This window comes from Poecilia latipinna, unplaced genomic scaffold (genome assembly GCF_001443285.1).
Source record: "Poecilia latipinna isolate Pla-1442-1.1 unplaced genomic scaffold, P_latipinna-1.0 Scaffold2502, whole genome shotgun sequence".
Classification (NCBI taxonomy): domain Eukaryota; kingdom Metazoa; phylum Chordata; class Actinopteri; order Cyprinodontiformes; family Poeciliidae; genus Poecilia; species Poecilia latipinna.
In genome coordinates this window covers 69,859-89,406 of record NW_015115118.1, presented here as the reverse complement: position 1 = coordinate 89,406, position 19,548 = coordinate 69,859, and the positions used below count along the sequence as shown (strand labels likewise).

Below are 19,548 nucleotides of genomic sequence, written 5' to 3'. Positions count from 1 at the left end.
CAGTGTCATGACAGTCTTGTTCAACCCCCTTCAAATAAAGTGTTACCACATAATCTTCATTATGATGCTGAAGGAAGATGGTTTTACACTACATGGGTCTGTCCATTGGCCACTCAAGTCACCCAGCCCAAGTCATTGTAGGTCCACCTCAGGGCTTCACTTTGAGTCACACTCAAATGTTTCTCATCATCCAAACATGAGTCAAGAAAATATCAGAGCTTAAATCACAGCTGTCTGTGTGCTACATGGGAACATAATCACACTATAAAAGTCCAAATTCTGGTTGAGTGAAAGGGATGTAACTGTAGTTTAACATAATGTTATTTAAGTTTTATATCATACATTTTCTGGATTTTTTTTAAGTTGAAGGTCAGTTCCTTTCAATTAAAATTAAACCAGTATAAATGAGAAAAATCAGCAGAAGCATTGTATTGTAGTTTCTAATAAAATAAAAAGCTTTTTCTTTCTCTTTGACTGAATACATTTACAAATACCAAGAGGGGATTAAATAATCATTTCCTCCAAAATTTTTGACACACCTTGAAATATTATGATTTCAAGGTGTGTCAACTAACAAAAACAGTAACAAAAATGTACTGTACTGCATAACAAAAATAAAAAGGGACAAGAAATGAAGTAACCTGTGACAACTTGCTAATGTCACATCACTGGAATTTGATCAGTTTATAGTTTAGAAATTGTCAACAAAGCTGTTATCAGACCGATCAGTGGACTCAAACTTTAGAATAGGTTTTAATTCTCACCTGCAGTGGATCTGGATTGGAGTTGCTCTTACATGGTAGCCTCAGACTGACGAGCCGGTTACACATCAACACCATGTTGTAAGACATCTGAAGAACGGATAGAACTTAGACTTAAAGCTTGTTTGAAAATCATGTACAGCATATTGTAAGTTGTATAAGTTGCATTATATTATATAAAGTATTCTAAAAAAAAAGAACTGTTTGGTTTGCAAATCAGAAACTTATTCAGCATTAGGTAGGTGGTCCGATTGCTTGATAATCAGTGGCAAGGTAATATTTTTAGTTATGCTATGCTTATTGCCCCAGTACGCCTGAACTATGTGAAAATAGCAACTCTCTGTAATTAGGTTGAACCGTTTTACCCAGGATTGCGTGGTTTGCATTAAGTGTGACAATGAACCTTTTATTATTATGCATGTTTTCATTTTATTAGTTTGTCATTAATAAATAGTTTGAGTAGTTAGAGAATGTCTGAAGGAGAGAAGAGTGTTATCAACTGATACTGACTTCATTTCACTTTGCTTGTGTTCCTTCATAAGTGTAAAATCTTCATTGCAGGACTTGGGTGGCATCCATTTTGGAAAACTGGAGAACTTAATACAAAAAAATGTCCACCAACCACTTCGGTCTTAGAAGGTGGCTGTAGAGCATCAGACAAAGTTCCAGATAGGAGGTGAAATTAAGAAGTGCAAAAGACAATGCTGCTCAGATGTTTCCCACATGAAATTGTAAGTAACAACCAGTGCTAAGGAAACACTGTTCAGCTGTCACCGTTTCACTGTTCTCCTGCTTACTGCCTGAAACTTTTGCTTAACTGAACACTGTAAAACCACAATGACCCATAACCACACTGTAGAAATGTAGTAGCTCAGCTTAGCCTCGGAAACAAACGGTGCCTTCCTTTCGTTGTTAGCCACACCTTTAAATAAATACCCAGAAAACTGTCTTAGTTTTGCTTCCCTCGCATACTTTACAGTGTAGAAACTTTAAAAAAAAAATTCAGTGTTCATTGGGAGCAGTTCCAGTTTTGGTTCTATGATTATTTCAAAAAGAGACTTGGTGATTAGCAGGTACTGTTTATCTGTCATACTGACTGCTAAAAAGCTGAGGTAGAGAGTAGAGCTACCCCTACTTATGCTGTATTCTCCTTACTTTATTGTAGAAAATATTTGGGGGAAAAATCTTTAAAGATTTAACATTTCATCATCTTTAAACACACCTTCCATTTCCTTTTGGCGTTAAATTTCTTAAAGCTTCTCATATTGATTGAAGATCGGCTCCTTTTGTCCGCCTGTGTGCGAGTGATGGGCTAAAACAGATTAACAACAGATATGTCAATGACTGGGAGCTCCCAAAGTCCTTATTTTAATACAGTAAATATGCTATCTGAGAAAGAAAGAGTTGCTGCAACCTTTATCCATGGATGTACAAGACATTCTTCAGCTGTCATTCTTTCACTGAAACATACAATAACACAAAATCATGATTAGATAGATAGGTGAAAGGTGTTTCAACAATTGCCCTGATCTCCGCTGTATTAAAATGTGTTACAGCTCTTAAGTGCTGAAATTAATGTAGCAAGTAAATATAGTATATGAATATCAACGTAGGTTGATATTCATATACGATTTCCGAAACTACAGCATCTGGGTGTTGATGTCATTTACTTTGTCTTTTAATGATTAATCTGAGCTCTTCAGAGTAAACTCTGAAGAGCTCAGAGTCCACTCAGCCCTTCAGAGTGGACTGAGCCCTTCAGTCCACTCTGAAGGACTCAGATTAATCATTAAAATAACATTCAAATAATTGGAATGAAACACAATTTGGAGCTTCGAGAAAAATGTTAAGTATTTGAACTCTCTTCTTGGTAAAGACATGGTGTTTAAGAAAGTCAAAGAATTTTTTATAGGTCTTAGGCTGGTGGTTTTAAAGCAGTTTCTGTTTGAATGCAGTTAAGAACTCTATTGATATTTTTCTCCCATTATTTATCCCATGAGTAGAACAAAGAAGTTCAAACGGTACAATTTCTTTGTGCTTCTTTTTGCCCTACTTGTGTAGCAATACTACTTACACTGCTTATCATCATTATTATTATTATTATTATTATTACTATTATTATAGCTTATAAACTGGTTACATGTGCATTGTCCATTGTTATCCTCAAATGCAGGTATATGTATTACATTCATTAAAAAATAAAGGTCAAAAACCAACTAAAAGCTGATATGGAGTAATAATGAATGACAAAATTTGAACAGACTGTGTGGTTGTAGAATGAGGTCCAATTTAAAATCATTCAAAACATGGAATCCATCAAACTAATGGGAACAGTTAAATGAACCTTTGAATTTGATTTGTATTAAGGATTTAAAACTACTGTTCCAGATTATTTACATCATTACTAAACTGTTAAAAGTTTAGTTTCTATGAAGTTCTATGCATGCACAAGACAGATACTGTACCTATGTTACATACTTGGGGGTTTTTATCAAAAGTTTCATGATGAAATCTTTGGCCATGGAGCTGGTCATGCTGAAGTAATGCTTATTAAACTGATAATTGGTTGCAATGACGTTCTTCAGAGTCTCTTCATCAGTCTCACCTTGGAATGGAGACAAACCACTCAATCTAAGGAGAGAAAGCACAGGATTAGAGAGACTACATTGTGTGCAGATCCCAGTTCATTCATTCAAAGTGTTTCTGCCTGTTCATTTAAGTGGATCTTCTTTGTTCACATGATGTGATTTACAGGACTTGAATCTCAGAGTAAAGATTCGACCAACTTCTTTCTGAAGAAAAACAAGTCAATAACGTAAGATCGGAGTCAGTAAGGTTCATCATTTTGTCTAATGTCCAGTAAAGGATACCTGAGATGGTGTGCATACACATAGTTTTATAAACCTGAACATTTTTTGGCCTACGCCATTTTTGCCTTTTGGGTGCACATACACTTGTTGTATCCTACACAATCCTTAGAAAGACCCCTGATATTGTGAAGATTTACCAGAGTTATCCTTTAGACTTTGGTTGCTTTTTTACTCTGTCATGATTCATATTTTGTTCATTACTTTGATTCTGGTATTTGCATTTTACTAAGTTGTTTATTTTGTGACTAATGGTGTTCCATTAGCTCACTGAGTTAGTTCTTTCTTGTGTTCCTTTCTTAGTATATTGCTCTACATTTTATTTTAAGGTTATTCTCTTTTATCGTTTAGTATGGTTCTGTTCACAAAATATCTTGTTGTAGATTCATCAGATCCATTTGATTTGTTAAAACCAGATGGTGTGTTTATGAGTCACTTTCCCTCAGATTCAGAGTTTGGTCCTTCCCCAACAGTTAAAAGCCAGTCAGTTTAATTTCCTCATCAGATCCTTCCATTGTCCACTTCCTGACCTCACTTCCTGTTGCCTCAGTTGCATATCATTATTGTTCTGTTTGCTTTATGTACCGCTATTGTAATCATGGGACAGCTGTTTTTATGTCTCCACTTGGGCCAACTGCACCTCAGAATTTTTTACTCTTGTTAGGTTCATTACTTGACCATTTTAAGGACTCGTTAACCTTAATTAACTCTGAGCTATAAATCATCGTGACAAACCCAGCCTGACACACCTAAACTAAAGAGATAAATCCGTCATAATCAATGACCCATTTTGATGTCTTTTCCCTTTTTTACATGTTTAAAGGAGAAGCCAGAAAGATTTACTTTCACAACTGTAGCATTACAGTTACATCAAAAGAAAGGAAGATATAGGGCAAAAAGTTAAAAGGTGAAGAGGAGGATAAAGATAGAGAAAAGGAAGAACTACAGAGAGTATAGAGGAAATACAAGAATACACCGTAGAAATCTGTTTCTACGCCTGCAGAAAAGATAAAAAGAACAGAGAGTCAAGAAACTGCAGTGACAAACACCACATGCATTTATGACAGCCAAGTCAGTGGAAAGCACACGGTGGTACTAATTAATGGAAGCTATAACCCAAGAAAGTGTATCTGTGAACACCTGAATCCATACAGCTACTACATGTGTGTGACCAATTTCTTTAAAAACACAAAAGATAACCATTTGACAAAAAGAACATATTTCAGCCCTGATGTGCTACTGGCTAAAACCCTAGCAAACTGATGATCACCTAAATTTGATGAATCTGTCAGGTCTCACTATTCTGGATTTTTTTCCTGTTTCCTATTTCAAGTACTGATGACCACCCAGAAATGCTGAAAAAAAAAACAAAAAAAATCTTTGAAACACCTTCAAGTACACCTTCAAATATTACAGAAATGTCTGACTATTTACTAAGAATATTTGCAGAATATTGTGTAAATGTATTCATTTTTTCTTTTGACTTGATTTAACAAACTATTCATTTTATTATTTTTTTTATTTTGATTTTAATTTGATACCCCCCTTCTCAAAAGTAGAACTGGATACAACCAGTTAAACTACACAAAGTTAGAGACTCATATCATATAGCTTTCAATACAATTAACATGTAAAATGCAGATTATTTATATATAGAAATCAGGTTAATACGTTTCATTAATAACGTGTGTGTGTTTTTACAATGGAATAGATTTTTTTTTTTTTTTTTTTCAAAACAAGATAAAGTTTTTGTAACCCACGACTTTTTAACTTCACACTTGTGGCCCTTGTTGGAAAAGGTTCGAACACCTCTGCCTTATGCATTTTCTACTGTCCAGCTACTATTGAGTAAAGGCCAAGTGCCACTGAGGTCTTTAAAAAAATAAAGACCAAGCCCTATATAAGCCAGGAATTAAAATTCAATCTAATGATATGGAGACATCAACAGACAACAGCATAATCTCTGATCAGATTGAAGTAAGTTCTCACAGTGTGCCCTGTGCCATGAAAAGAGGATGGAATACAAGTAGCAAGTGAGCCAATAAAATATCAACTCACAGTATATAGGTAATTACTCCAATGCTCCTAAAAAGAAGAGAAACACAACATGCAGTCAATGGTTTGGAGTTCAGTTACTTCACAGCAATAGTAGTAGTAAAGCAGTTTGGCTAAACCTTTTCAAAACTGTATTTCAAATGTAACAAAGATCCAGGTTTACACAAGCAGAAGGTCTGGTCTGATCATGTTTAAAAGGTCATTCAGTGTTAAATTCTTACCACATGTCTGCTGCTGTGCTGAGAGGCTCGTTGCTGATCATCTCAGGCGCTAAAACATAAACAGAAATCTCAGTTAAAATGGTGAACAATAAAGTCTGCAAAACAAATATTTATTGCATCAAGAAGACTGAAAGACCTCATGTGTTCACGAAACCTTTTGTGGAGAGTTTTAATTATGATAGACTTATTTGATTCTTCTTTTGTTGTGCTTGTTTCTTCTTTCTTGTAATTTATTGTAGCCTGGTGGTAAGATTAATGGTCCACTCTGGTGGACAATAAAGATCCACCCTATTCCATGCTTTATTTTCTCAATCTATTAGCAGTGGCGCAAAAAGGGGGTATGCAGGCCCATGCAACGCATAGGGGCGCAGCACCAGAGGGGGCGTCAAAACCCCGTCTGGAGGGGGCAGCGCGCCGATGATGTTTTCCCATACACTTCAGCGCGCCTTATACTCCTTCACCTCGCGCACGAGACGAGGTAAATGTAGCGAGTTTACCCTTCACGTAACTTCGTGGGAGGAGGGGGGAAGGAGCGAGCGTATGTTTTCCATGCTCCTTCAACCTTCCTTCGGGGGAGAGGGGGATGAGGGGCGCCAATTTATGTTTTCGCATCCACCTGAATAATGTGTAGTTGCACCCCTGTATATTAGTATGATAGTTATCTGGTTTTCCTGCTGCTCCAGTGCAGAGTGCTCTGTGCTCCCTTGCAAGTTGCAGCTTGTACATGTTATACAAGCACTTAAATGTGTGGTTTCTTCTTTTTTTCAGTGTGTATGTCTAGAAATACTGCTGCATGCTGTTTTCTAAAGCAAAAACAAGAAAAGAAAAAGTAATAAAAAACTGATGCTGTGAAGCTCAGTCAGAAGCTTGGGGCTGAAAAACAACTGGATTAATTCCAACTGTAATAAATTAGTCTTCAAATTGAGTTTTACTGTTCTAAATAGAGCTGAAGTAAAATGGGTTTATGTGATCAAATTAAGGGAATAAATGTGATTAAATGTAATTAATTGTTTCATGTGACTGGATGTGGATTTTCTGTGCTTTTATTTAATACGGTTACAATTTTTACAATTTTACATAATATCCCCGACTGATGTTATTAAACATAATGGAATAAATTAAAGTCTAAAACAATTAGTAGGAAACAAAAAATAATTTCAGAAATCAAATACTGGGCCAAAAGCAATACTTCAAGTCTTCCATAAAAATAGCTAAACCAGTGATACAATTGGTGTGCTATTTGCAGACTATACTTGTACTTGTATAGCGCTTCATTTAGTCCAGAGATACTTCACACTACATTCAGTCATCCATCCATTCACATGCTCATGATGGTAAGCTACACTGTAGGCACAGCTGTTGTGGGGCCTCTGATCAAACCCAAAGCAGGGTTCCCCCAGAGTATTAAAAGCCTGCCGGGCCGCCCAGACTGCATGCGTCTCTCCTGCGTTCAGCATTTCATCAGCAGAGCAGAATCATTCCTGACAGAGGGTTTATAGTTGATGCATAGACCAAGGTATGAAGCTGAGAGCGCACCAATCACACTGCTGATTGGTCGTCTAGCTTGCTGTCACGGCTACAGCTCTAAAGTTTGCTTCTCACTCAAACTGGACGATTTAGAAGGTGTTCCTAGAGGCAGTCTGAAAGAGGCGAGGTTGCCATGCACCGGCACTACCTGTTGGGCCCTCTGACCACCACCAGTAGGCAAGGTGGATAATGTGTCTTACCAAAGGACACAATGCTAGAGGTCGACAGAGTAGAAATTGAAAAGAGCTGAACTCCTCCCACCATTACCACCATCATGTAATCATCATTGCATAAAATATTTTTTTATTGTCCTTACCAATGTACTGGGGAGTGCCACTTGTGCTTCTGTACTCCTCTCCTTGGCAAAAACGGTGAGCCAAGCCAAAGTCAATGAGCTTAATGTTGGGGTGCGGGGAACCTTTGTCCGACAACATGATGTTTTCAGGCTAAATTTGGAGTAGAACACATTTTTGTTATTTGACATTGTAGTGAAAAGTGGTTTTTCAAAATGCCATGTTGATGTTACCTTTAAGTCGAAATGGACAATGTTGTTCTTGTGCATGAACTTCAGTCCTTCCAGGATTTGCTTTAGAAACTCAATGGCCTCACATTCCAATAGGTTCTCCTTCTCAGCAATGAAGTCAAACAACTCTCCTCCACTAACACTTAAAATATTAAACAGAAGACTGTTACAATGTATATATTAAACTTTTAAACAAATTACAGAAAAACACTTACAGCTCCAGGATGAGCACCACCTCTGATCGACTCTCAAAGACGTCTTTGAGGGCCACAATATTTGGGTGGTGTAATATCTGTAGTATCTCCACCTCTCGCTCCACGCTGGTCCTGTCCAGACCCAGACGGCTGCAGGCCGTTTTTCGAATCTTTAGGAACTTGCCAGCCCAGTGAGTCCTTGATGTCCTCTCACAGACTTTTCGAACCTGACCAAAGTGCCCACTAAATGGGCCAAGAATACATTTAACAATACAATCATAAAGACCCTATCTACAGGTTATGGATTCAAGGCAGCTTTGACAGTTCTAATACAATCTATTGTGCTGTGAAAGAAAATCACTTAGCTCATATTATGTTGTATTGTATTTTAAATGTACCTGCTGATGTTATACCTGCAGTGATCAACTGAATATGAATGTGGCTGAACTGCAGCAGGATGCTAAAGTTCTCCCATACTTCACCCAAAACCCAATAAACATTTTACATTACATACGTCACTCCCAAACGTTGGTGATTGGGTAAACTTTCAAACTTCAACAGATTCCTTTCCTCCAGGAAGCAATCATTTCTCAATAGACAAGAGTCCAGATCTTCTATGTACAGTAAAGTAGGATAAGGACTGGTATAAACCTATAAAGGCAGACACATAAATTATCTGTGATTGGACAATAATTTAAAGGACTGAGAAACAAAGAAAATTTCTGGTCTTCTGAAATATATGATGATGAAAATGGTTTACCTGGGAAGGTAAACAATTGATTTTAGAGTTATAAATTAATTAAGAGATTGGTGGTGCTCATTTATCAAGTAGACCACCAATCTCATTAAAAAATTGTTATTGCATAATTACTGGATTATTCCAGTAATTAAAAAAAAAAAAATATATATATATATATATATATATATATATATATATATATATATATATATAAAAATAATTTTTCAGTATGATAAATTCATGTCTTTATAAATGCCACAAAACCAGCTACTTGTTCCTGTTACCACATTATTTATGAGTTTAAGGTTCATGGAACTATACCCAAACTTTTGGTATCTTAACAAAAGGGGAAATGTAACTGTTCAACCCTACCCATACCATTACCCTACCCTACTCCTAACCCTAACACCTTTCCATTCTGGGCTTTGTGGAAGAATACCAAGAATGGATTAAATTTTGACTGAAAAACACAGAAAGACCAGACTTTAACAGACCAAAGATGAATGCTGACATGCTCCAGTTTCTAGGATAATGTCCTTTGAGATAAAACTGAAGCTTTTAGCAAGTTGTATATAGAAGGAAAAAGGAGTCTAGCTCCAGGAAGCAATCATTTCCTGGAACAAAACAAAACAATTGTTTGGATTGTTTAGACCAGAGGTTCCCAAACTGTGGGGCGCGCCCCCTAGGGGGGGCCCCATGTCATTGCAGGGGGGGGGGGGCGCGGGAAGCCGTCTAGATGAAAAACAAAAACAAAACATGAACACTGTATGCGCTGGGTTTTTACCTTAGAATGGGCAACTCTCTGCTATTCCTATGTCAATTTGATACAGTAGAGGCTTCCACACCTCCCATATTTGTGTCCTCTGTCACTTATCAGCAGTTAAAACTGTTTAATCCGTTGTTAACATGTTGTAAACTGTTTTTCCGAGCCGCCTTTAAACGCAACATGAGCGCTACGACGCTCGCACTAGGTTTCCACCTGTGAAGGAGACCTACTGCTGCTGTGCGGAGCTACGTAGGTTTGTGTTAGAATCACGGCAGCAAACCAGCAAAACGCAAAGAACTTTTCACAGTTTTTCCCTCCAAACTAACCGACTGAGTTGAGTAAAGCTGTTGGATGCAGGTAATGTTAGCTAAAAGATGACTAGCTAACATCAATACAGAACCTTAAGCTTAACAAGTACCTTGTAGGCTACCGATGTTGGCGTCTATTTTCAGCTACGTACATTCATTTTGCCCCCAAAAAAGTCGATACCCCCCTCCCCCCGTCTTTTCAACCAGACAGCCATTTGTAATCCATAGGGGGGGGCACAGAAAATGTTTGGAAACCACTGGGGGGGCGCAGAAGAAAAAGTTTGGGAACCACTGGTTTAGACAATCAAAACAATCTCAAATGAAACATACAGTCAAGTGTCAGAAAGCTCAGTTTTGTTAACAGGTCAATGGGTCCTTCAACTTGGTAATAGACTAAAGCATACATCTAGAACAGGAGTGGGAACTCCAGTCCTGGCCATCAAGCACCAGGACTGCCCTGACTAAAAACACTCAATAAGATCTCCTCAGATGGCCTGCCATGAGCCTTAATTGTCCTATTTGAACATTGATGAGAACATTTTTAACAAGTAGAGTGGAAATCTGCCCTTTTAAATTTGAAGTAGGTTGGGTCATTTCCTTGAAAAAAGTGGACCAAACTACCTGGGCACCAACGCAGACTCTCTTTGGGAAGTTCATAGATCAGCTGTTGGCAGTAGCAATGGCCAGTGGGTTCATCCCTTGGCAGCACTTAGAAACCTGTCAGTCTGCCTTGTGTGGCTCCATCCAGTCAATATGAGTGTAAATATGACTAAGGCCAGATTTGTTTGTCCTACAGTGTCTAAGAGTTTAATCTATTAGGTTTCTTCTCTGTTTAAGCAGCTGCTGGTTTTTGTGAGTGAGCAACAAACCAAGCTAACAGAGCTTGGTTTGTAACCTGGTTTGTAACTTGATTCTATGGTTTTGATAAGAATCAAAACCATAGAAATACTAAGTTAGCATGAGCCAGAACTCCTGAAGAATTACAGAAGTGAGATGTGAGTTTATTTTAGATTTTGTAACTGTAGTGCTTTCAGAGTCAAATCAAACTCAAGTTTACTCCTTTTTTCTGCACATTTATATTGAATTTCTGCTCAAACACACGACATTGCAAGAAAGGCAATTTACCACTAAATTGCACCAGCCAGTTCATTTCATTCTTTAAACCAGAGGTTCCCAAACTGTGTCCTCTGTCACTTTTAACAGCAGTTAAGACTGTTTAATCCGTTGTTAACGTGTCGTAACCTGTTTTTCCGAGCCGTGTTTAAACGCAACATGAGCGCTACAACGCTTGCGCTGGGTTTACGCCGTGCGGCAGCAAAGGAGACCTGCTGCTGCTGTGCAGAGCTACGCAGGTGTTGTTAGAATCATGGCAGCAAACCAGCAAAACGCAAAGAACTTTTCACAGTTTTCCCCCAAACTAACCGACTGAGTTGAGTGAAGCTGTTGGATGAAGGTAAAGTTAGCTAAAGGATGACTAGCTAGCTAATATCAATACAGTACCTTAAGCTTAACAAGTAGCCTGTAGGCTACCGATGTTGTTGTCTATGTCCAGCTAGCCAGGACATTCATTTTGCCCCCCAAAAAGTTAGAGACAGGGAGTCTCTAAGAATCCTCTTCCCTCCCCCCCCCACACACGCACGCACGCACGCACACACACACACACACACACATCGTTCAGCTAGACAGCTATTTGTAATCCATAGGGGAGGCCCAGGAGAAAAAGTTTGGGAACCACTGCTTTAAACCAATCTCTAAAGGTCCAGATTGTTCCTAATACTTGATGCACATTGATACATACTGATTGCTTGTCAGCAAATCTCCCAAACATTAAAACACACACAGTGTGTATAACATTACCTCCCCAAAACTTCCTCAATCTCATAGAAGTCTTCCACATTCTCAGGCTTGAACAGGGCCATGTTGATTTGCTTTCACATGGATCTTCTTTGTCCACTGCAGAAAGTAAAATAGTCCATTTTAGATTTGTAGTGATCCATGTTACACAAAATATTATGTTGTTCACTAAATCATGCACTGTACAGTGTCAACTCCACAATTTACGCCATGACCTATAAATCAGCCAGCCTCAGCCCCAATTTAATTAATTTTGGAAGATCATTGACATTTGATGCCGATCTTATCCACCGATCTTTAAAAAAAGTCTAAAAATCAACCAGTGTCCTCTTCTTCTCTGCTGTGAGAGATGTTTGACTGACAGACTGGCCCACCAAGTCAAGTCAGGTTTATTTGTCCAGCACATTTCAGCAACAAGAAACAACAAAGTGCTTTACACCATAAAAACACAAAAATACAAAGTCATAGAGGACAAAAGGATTACAATTTGTCAAGTGCCATCGTTACACATCGGAATGTTTATTAATGTTTAATTCATAATGTTTCAAATGCAGATGGGGGCTGCACAGTGGCGCAGTTGGTAGAGCTGTTACCTTGCAGCAAGAAGGTTCTGGGTTCAATTCCCAGCCCAGTGCCTTTCTGCATGTTCTCCCTGTGCATGCATGGGTTCTCTCTGGGTACTTCAGCTTCTCTAAATTGTCCCTAAGTGTGTGTGTGTGTGTGCATGGTTGTTTGTCCTGTCTGTCTCTGTATTGCCCTGCGACAGCTGATGAGCTTTCTGCTCCGTAGTACACTAAGCATCCACCAGCAGTGTGCTACTGATCTTAGGCAAGATTTTGTTCACTCAACCAACTCCCTACATGTCGACATGTTAGAGAAGTGCAGTTGAAGGCCAGGTAGCAATGGTGGATCAACAGTTGGGGGAGCAAAGTACAGAGACCGTATCAGAAACCCAAGAAGAGGTATATAATGAAGACACAGTAATGGAGGCTTTAAAGGAGGAGCAAGTTGGAGAGTCTGAGGAGGAAACCCCAGGAGAGGAGCTCATGAAAGCTATGAAACTGCAATGCTGTACTAATGTCATATGTAGAATGGGGAAAACAATATTTTCTGCACTTCCTGTGTTGAAATATTTGTACAGTTGCTAGTACTGTATGTTAAATGTAGATAGTAAAAAAGAAAATTGTATTTGTTGCACTCATTTTGAATTGAAATATTTGTGCAGTTGAATAATAACATGGAAGTGGCTGTTTTCTCTCATTTAATAAATTCATATAACATGCAAACATGACATCAACTAGAGTCTATTTTTAATTAAACACTTTTTTTTTGTATTTATTTGCATTTTTAAAAAATCCAAAAATATTTCAACATATCATCCAGGAAATACATTTCTGGGATTTAGGGCGAGGTCATGTTTCATATGACCTAATAACAATATCAGATTATTTAATATGTTGTTTTAGTGGCAATGAATGACTCTCTGATAAGAAGTCTGTAGACACCCCCAGTGAACATCCAGGGTTTGGACACTGACATTGTGGTGGAGCTTCAGTACCTCAACAAAAAACTGGACAGGTCCTCCAGCACAAAATCTTTGTACAGGAAGTACAGGAAGAGCCTCCATCTTCTGAAGAGACTCGGGTCTCAGTGTGTTCAAGAAACTGTTAAAAACATCTGACACTGTAGTGGCATCTCAAGTGTTTTATGCTGCAGTTTGCTGGGGGTGTGGTAACACCAAGAGGGACAGAAAGAGTCAGTGAGGAAAGCCAGTTCTGTCTTAGCTAATTTATATCCTCTGCACAAGAGCAGGCAGTAAGAGGCACTAGTGGTGCAAATTGTAATGAACTGTACAACCATGAAGCTGAGGAACGGCAGAATACCAACTAGGATTTAGTTGTCATTTTTGTTGTTTAAATAATGGACTTCTAATTGTTTCATGAACCAAGCGCATGAAGATTCGTGCCCGTGTCTATAGCTTTCGAAAAATACAAAGAAAGTCATGCCAAAAAAGGAATTGCAGTAAGAAAGTACTTCCTCATTAGGTGAGTTAGGTCAGCAAACACTGAGCTGTATTTCCCTTTTTCCCTAATGATCTGAGTGAGGTAAGGGATGGTTCAGTCACACAGAATTTATGATAATTTATTATTGTCCTTTAAAATTTGTACTTCAACAGTTGTGTTTTTGATTTCAAGTCAGGGGCCTAAAAATTATATTTGTTCTATAATTTGAAGTACAGGACAATATAAACACCTCCATTATTTTCAGCTGTACAAACAACTGTCCAGTAATGTGGAGTTTTTAATTTTTGTCAGTTTTCTGTATTATAAAAAAGCCAGCTGCCTTTGTACCATGTGGAAGTTTTTTAAGGCAACATTTTTCAAAAACACTTATTCAATAAGAAATGAGAACAAGTCATATTCTATAACTAGGACAAAACTTGCCATTGTGTCCTGGAACTTGGAATCCCCCCAATAAAGTCCAGCTGATCACGAAAAAAGTTGCAGGCCAACTGGACCCAGTGGACCCAGGTCCAAACAAATGGAAGTCAGAACCATAACTATTTTCTACAGTAAATTATCTTAATGGTCAAAAAATTGATTGCTCAATAAAACACATACAACTTGGATGGCAACCAATTTACCCTTAAATGTTTATTAAAAGAGTAGTCATAATGTTTTGTTTTTTTTAACTCAACTGGGTGCCTCCGTCCCCAGTTCAAACCCTCTGAGTGTTTTCCCACCCCACCCGCCGTGGAATGTCAGAACATTAATGTGAGAAATAGGAGCAGTTTTGTTCCTCCGTTTAAAACAGGCCGTGGGCAACATCGCAGGAACTAAATGTATGATGAATAAAACAAATGAATATTGATAATAATAGTACTCACAGTCTCAGCCCCCGGTTTGTTCCTGCTCCAATGTTCCGCTGAAAGGACTACGATCCCATGTATGATGGGAAGTTCCCACCCAGCGGCGCGGCGGTGCTTGGTGCTGGTCCCGAACCGGAGCGGAGCTGCGAGCTGACTGCAGGGTGCAGGAGGAATGCGGAAAACGCCACTCTTCTTTTCGGCTTTAGTGGCTCTTCATAAACGACGCGCTGCTGCATTAGCTCCACCAGTTGGTAGTAAAGGGCTGCGGATCCAGAAAATCCTGTTAGAGAAAACCGTCTACATAAGTTTTCCTTTAGTGACATGTTTATGTTACCTTCAAATATAAATTCCTCGTTTCTTACATAAACAGAATCTCACACAGAGAGTTAAAAAAAAATCTACCTATCAATTCATTCAGTGGATAAAAATATGAGCAAATACTTGCGTTCAAGAAAAGTCCCTACTGCTAAAAATCTGTTAGTCCTCCCCGTGTCACAACCCGCACCCCGCCTCCGCCTGAAGGACAACACTCAGTCTTTGTAAGGTTTCGCAACACTCCACTTTGCTATCTATCTATCTATCTATCTATCTATCTATCTATCTATCTATCTATCTATCTATCTATCTATCTATCTATCTATCTATCTATCTATCTATCTATCTGTTATAGATATTCTAACAAGAGAGAAAATGAAGTTAGTGGTTAGCATCAGTCCAGCAGCTTCTGCCCCTATACAAAAATATCATAAATAAATCTAAACAAACTACAGAGAAACAGTGAAAAGTCAAAAGAACAGTTAATGTTTATAAAATTAAACAAAGTTGAAATGCACAACATTCAGTTTTTCTCAGTCGCCTTGCCTTGTTGCATTTCTCAAATCATTCTGCTAAACAGTGAGCGTGTCTCAAAACAACTTGTACAAACATCAGTCTATTAAATCCTACTTAACTGTATCTGTGAACCTCTGAATGAGAAGTCCTTGTTTCATTACGTGTGGGCGAGGCAGTCAAATTGGTTAGTCATGTTTTCAGTGTGACAGTATAGTCTTGGTGTAGTTTTGAGGGATGATAAAACATTACTTATTTTGATGACAAGTATGAGTTGTAATTGTGGGAGATCGGTGCTGGTCCCGAGCCGGAGCGAAGATTCACATTTATAATTTTACTGTAAGTTGATGACAGACCATGTCAAAAATAAAAAGATAGCACTACAGAGCACAAATAAAAAATAGAAATAGAAATAGGGACATGAGACAGTTTCCTGAACATTCAGTGCTGTAAGAATTACAGTGCCTATACTTTCCTTCTCCATGCTGAGAAAAATTCTTCAATAAGGTTGAAGAGCGAGGAGCAGAATGAGAGGAAGTCCATCACAGTCCTGTTATGGGTCATAAACCAAATCCTGATGTTCTACTGATGGAAACTGGCAGATGTCCTCAGCCTCTTCTGACTCTTCTTCTGTTTCACCTCTTTACCCCTCTATCACAGCCTCACTCCTCTTCCTCTTCCTCTCTCTGGCTGTTGACCTCGACTAAATCGTCGTCCTTCCATTGTAAGAAGTGTAAGATCGTGTTGAGCTCTGGCTGTATTGACCATTTTCTTGCCAACTAATGGTTCATGAGATGCATCTTCAATCTATTTCAGAAAACTGATTGCTCAATGGTTGATCTATCTATCTATCTATCTATCTATCTATCTATCTGTCTGTCTGTCTGTCTGTCTGTCTGTGATAGATATTCTAACAAGAGAGGATATGCAGGATCTAATGCTCCTGTACAAGAGAAAGTCAGGATTTACCTGGGAGCAATTTACAAATTCAGATCATATTAAATAAAAGTCTAATGGAAACATAGAAATATGCTTGATACATTATGACAAGTTGTTCAAACCTTTTGTATGTTAGGGCTTATATGACGAAATTATGTTTACATGTTGTAAAGGTTGAAACTATTTAAGGGAGACCCTTGTAATTCATGTAATCCCACCAGAGGGAGACCAAAGAGCTCTCTAAGGACACCAGGAACACTGTTGAAGCAAAACAAATAAGACACATTTTTTGTTTTAATGTGTTGTATTGACAAACAAAATAATTAATTCATATTACAGTATATTTGATCAACATAAATCAAATATATGTCCAGACGATTAGCTTCACAAATTGTAAGAATCAGTACATTTTATTTAGGATGAAAATCATAAAGGTTAGTGGTAAACAGAGTTTTATCTGATCAGTGGTGACAGACTGGGTGGAGTCCGGGTCCTCACAGTTCAGCCTTCAGGAGCTTCTTAGCTGTTTGCATGTTGCTTATCACTGAGGGAGAAACAAGAAGCAATGATTTTGTGCATTTCAGCTGAATACACACAGCCTGCAGAACACACATGTGCAGCACTTACAGAGGCTGATGTCACCCGTTTCATAGGCGTACATGCGGTTAGAGTAGCGTCCATTGATGTCAGCCCTCACTGTCATGGAGGGGTCTGTGAAGAGACGAGCCCTGGATAAGTGCAACTAGTCAAGATCTGTGAGCATCTACTTTGAAGAGATGTCTGATAACCATCCTGTATTATGTGTAGGAACAAGAAAATGATTTGTCACTTATTCAAAAGGCAGTTTGGTGACAAACTTTATTAATTGCCTCTGCCTGTAAGTATATGGTTTGGGATTTGGAAAATGAACATCTTTCTGTGTACTAACAAAAAACACTGAATGGAAAAAACAGATACTTTGCTGAATGTGAATTTTACAGTATAACTTTTATTTTGGTATGAAGTAAAGCAGAGTATCTGCCTTTAAACCAGTTGGCTGCAGTTTTATCCCCGGGAAGTTAACAAACACTGAGAAGGTAAATGATGAGATGTGCATGAGTACTCTGCATAAATAAGAAAATACATAAATGTTTCATATATAGTATGCTTGTTTCTGATATCTGCAACATAACTAGTTTGTATACGTGAACAGATAATTTTATCATTAGTGAATGATGGTGGTGAGTTTACAGCAAAGCAGATATTTTCTCCTTCTCTCCCTTAAACTTGTAGTCAGGACAAGTTTAAGTCCTGACAGATCAAAATATAGTCAGAAAAGGGGTGCGGGTTTTAATGTTTTTTTTATTTTTATTTTATTTTTATTTTATTTTATTGTTTATTCAATGTCACATGACTGTTTTTGTTTTTAATGATGAAAAGCACTTTGAAATGCCTTGCTGCTGAATTGTGCTATACAAATAAATTTTGATTGATTGATTGATTGATTGATTGATTGATTGATTGATTGATTGATTGATTGATTGATTGATACCATTGTATATAATAGAAAGACTTTGGCCTCATAATTCTACCAAGAAGGTAACAAATTAAAATGTTTTAAACTTTTAAACCACTGCAAAGGTTTCTCTGTAGAAAGAAAGGTTTTCACCTTTCTCTGTAGAAAGGTGGAAACCTTTTGGATCTCTGTGGAAACCTTTCTCTGTAGAAAGGAAACCTTTCTCTGTAGAAAGGTTCTACAGAGAAAGGTTTCCACAGAGATTCCCAGTTTGCTGATTGTGTGCAAACTGGTGAAATGGCTATTGTTCCTCCACCTTTAACTTCTTCAAAGTTAAATTATGGTTTAGTCAAGCAAAGGAAACACTGCTTATAATCATTCTTGTTTATCCTTCCCTTAAATTAAACAGTTCCCACATGGAAACACAACATGTATTATTAAACCATATAAATCTTTAGAGAATCATATTGGCAACAAATACATAAAGGTTTGGCCTTTAGTCTACAGAATTAAATCTGTTAATTATGTAAAAAAAGAAAATCCAGACGCAAAGCACTTACCAACAAAAAGGATCCGTGGAACATATTGTCCATCAGGGGACAGATGCTTGTCTGTGGTTTCATACTGGAGGGAAGAAAAACGGCATGTTTGAGTCTTTCAGGACTACAGCTGTTTGTCTGAACATCAGCATCTGTTCAGCTTAAACACTTCTGGCTATGTATATATGTGATACTTCAAAAAACATAAATGAAAATTTGAGAAAGACTAACAAAATCTGTCAGAAAACTGAATGATAACTGAATGGGTTGTTGTTGAAGACTGCACCTTAGTGTGAAGTATGAAGAATGAGCCATTATGCAAATTTAAGAGCTCACTGGTTTCCAGGGAAACCTGACTTGATAAACTGTGCAACCTACCATGAGATTGAGAACGATGAAATCCTCATCAAGAGTTTTCTGGATCTCATTGTTTTCAGAGAAAACTTTCTTCAGTGCTGCAGCAGGACATGGAACAGAAGCAGAGGTGAAGGCACACATGACCAACATGTTTCCCAACCACTAACAACCCAGAGCCTTACCTTGGCTGTGTGGACAGTCCTCAAGGTGAAATATGACCATCAGAGGCTTGTTCCTGTAAAGCAGCACATTTCATTTACTGCTCTATTCGAGAAGCTCTGTGGTCGTCCACATTTCAACTGTTTCTTACCTTGACCTTGACCAGTAGAGAGCCTCCTCATATGTCTGAGCCCAGATCAGCTGGTCACCCCATCCTGGAAATGTGTAACAATATCAAAAGTTGTAAGAATCTAGTTGGTCCCAGCATCTGTCACCATCCATATTAATTTAGTCATGTAATCTCTGCTGGTTGCTACAGACCTCTCGACAGAGTCTGTGGGATCCTCTTGCCAGTCTTCGGGATGTATTTGGCAATGGTGGAGGAAATGATCGCCAACACCAAAACAGCAGAAAGCACAGCCTTCACCATCCTTGATGACTACGTTAAAAATAAGAGTCAATACAAAGAATACATGAAAATAAACCACAAATTTTGAAAAATCACATATTAAAAAAACAAAAAACATCTGTAGATTTATATAACCAT

At 38.1% G+C, this 19,548-nt stretch overlaps 2 protein-coding genes across 2 annotated transcripts in view; both read right to left on the bottom strand.

Moving 5' to 3' along the window:
- Positions 1-644: 644 nt before the first annotated feature.
- LOC106938080 (death-associated protein kinase 2) lies at positions 645-15,143 on the bottom strand. The gene is made up of 12 exons (XM_015019911.1): positions 15,019-15,143; positions 14,703-14,946; positions 11,819-11,914; positions 8,170-8,391; positions 7,958-8,096; positions 7,748-7,877; positions 5,905-5,953; positions 5,687-5,713; positions 3,240-3,392; positions 2,176-2,221; positions 1,984-2,073; positions 645-851 (listed from the first exon to the last, which is right to left on the bottom strand). The coding sequence occupies exons 3-12, from the start codon at positions 11,878-11,880 to the stop codon at positions 735-737; spliced, it is 1,035 nt and encodes a 344-aa protein (XP_014875397.1). The 5' UTR covers positions 11,881-11,914; positions 14,703-14,946; positions 15,019-15,143; the 3' UTR covers positions 645-734.
- A 1,584-nt stretch (positions 15,144-16,727) lies between these two features.
- Positions 16,728-19,548, bottom strand: part of agr2 (anterior gradient 2) — a 12,500-nt gene continuing 9,679 nt past the window's right edge. The window contains exons 2-8 of the mRNA XM_015019910.1: positions 19,323-19,440; positions 19,153-19,216; positions 19,025-19,077; positions 18,864-18,940; positions 18,507-18,570; positions 17,079-17,162; positions 16,728-16,995 (exon numbers count right to left, since the gene is read on the bottom strand). Of these exons, the coding sequence (XP_014875396.1) occupies positions 16,946-16,995; positions 17,079-17,162; positions 18,507-18,570; positions 18,864-18,940; positions 19,025-19,077; positions 19,153-19,216; positions 19,323-19,440 (510 nt within the window). The 3' untranslated portion in view covers positions 16,728-16,945. The remainder of the gene's footprint in view (positions 16,996-17,078; positions 17,163-18,506; positions 18,571-18,863; positions 18,941-19,024; positions 19,078-19,152; positions 19,217-19,322; positions 19,441-19,548) is intronic.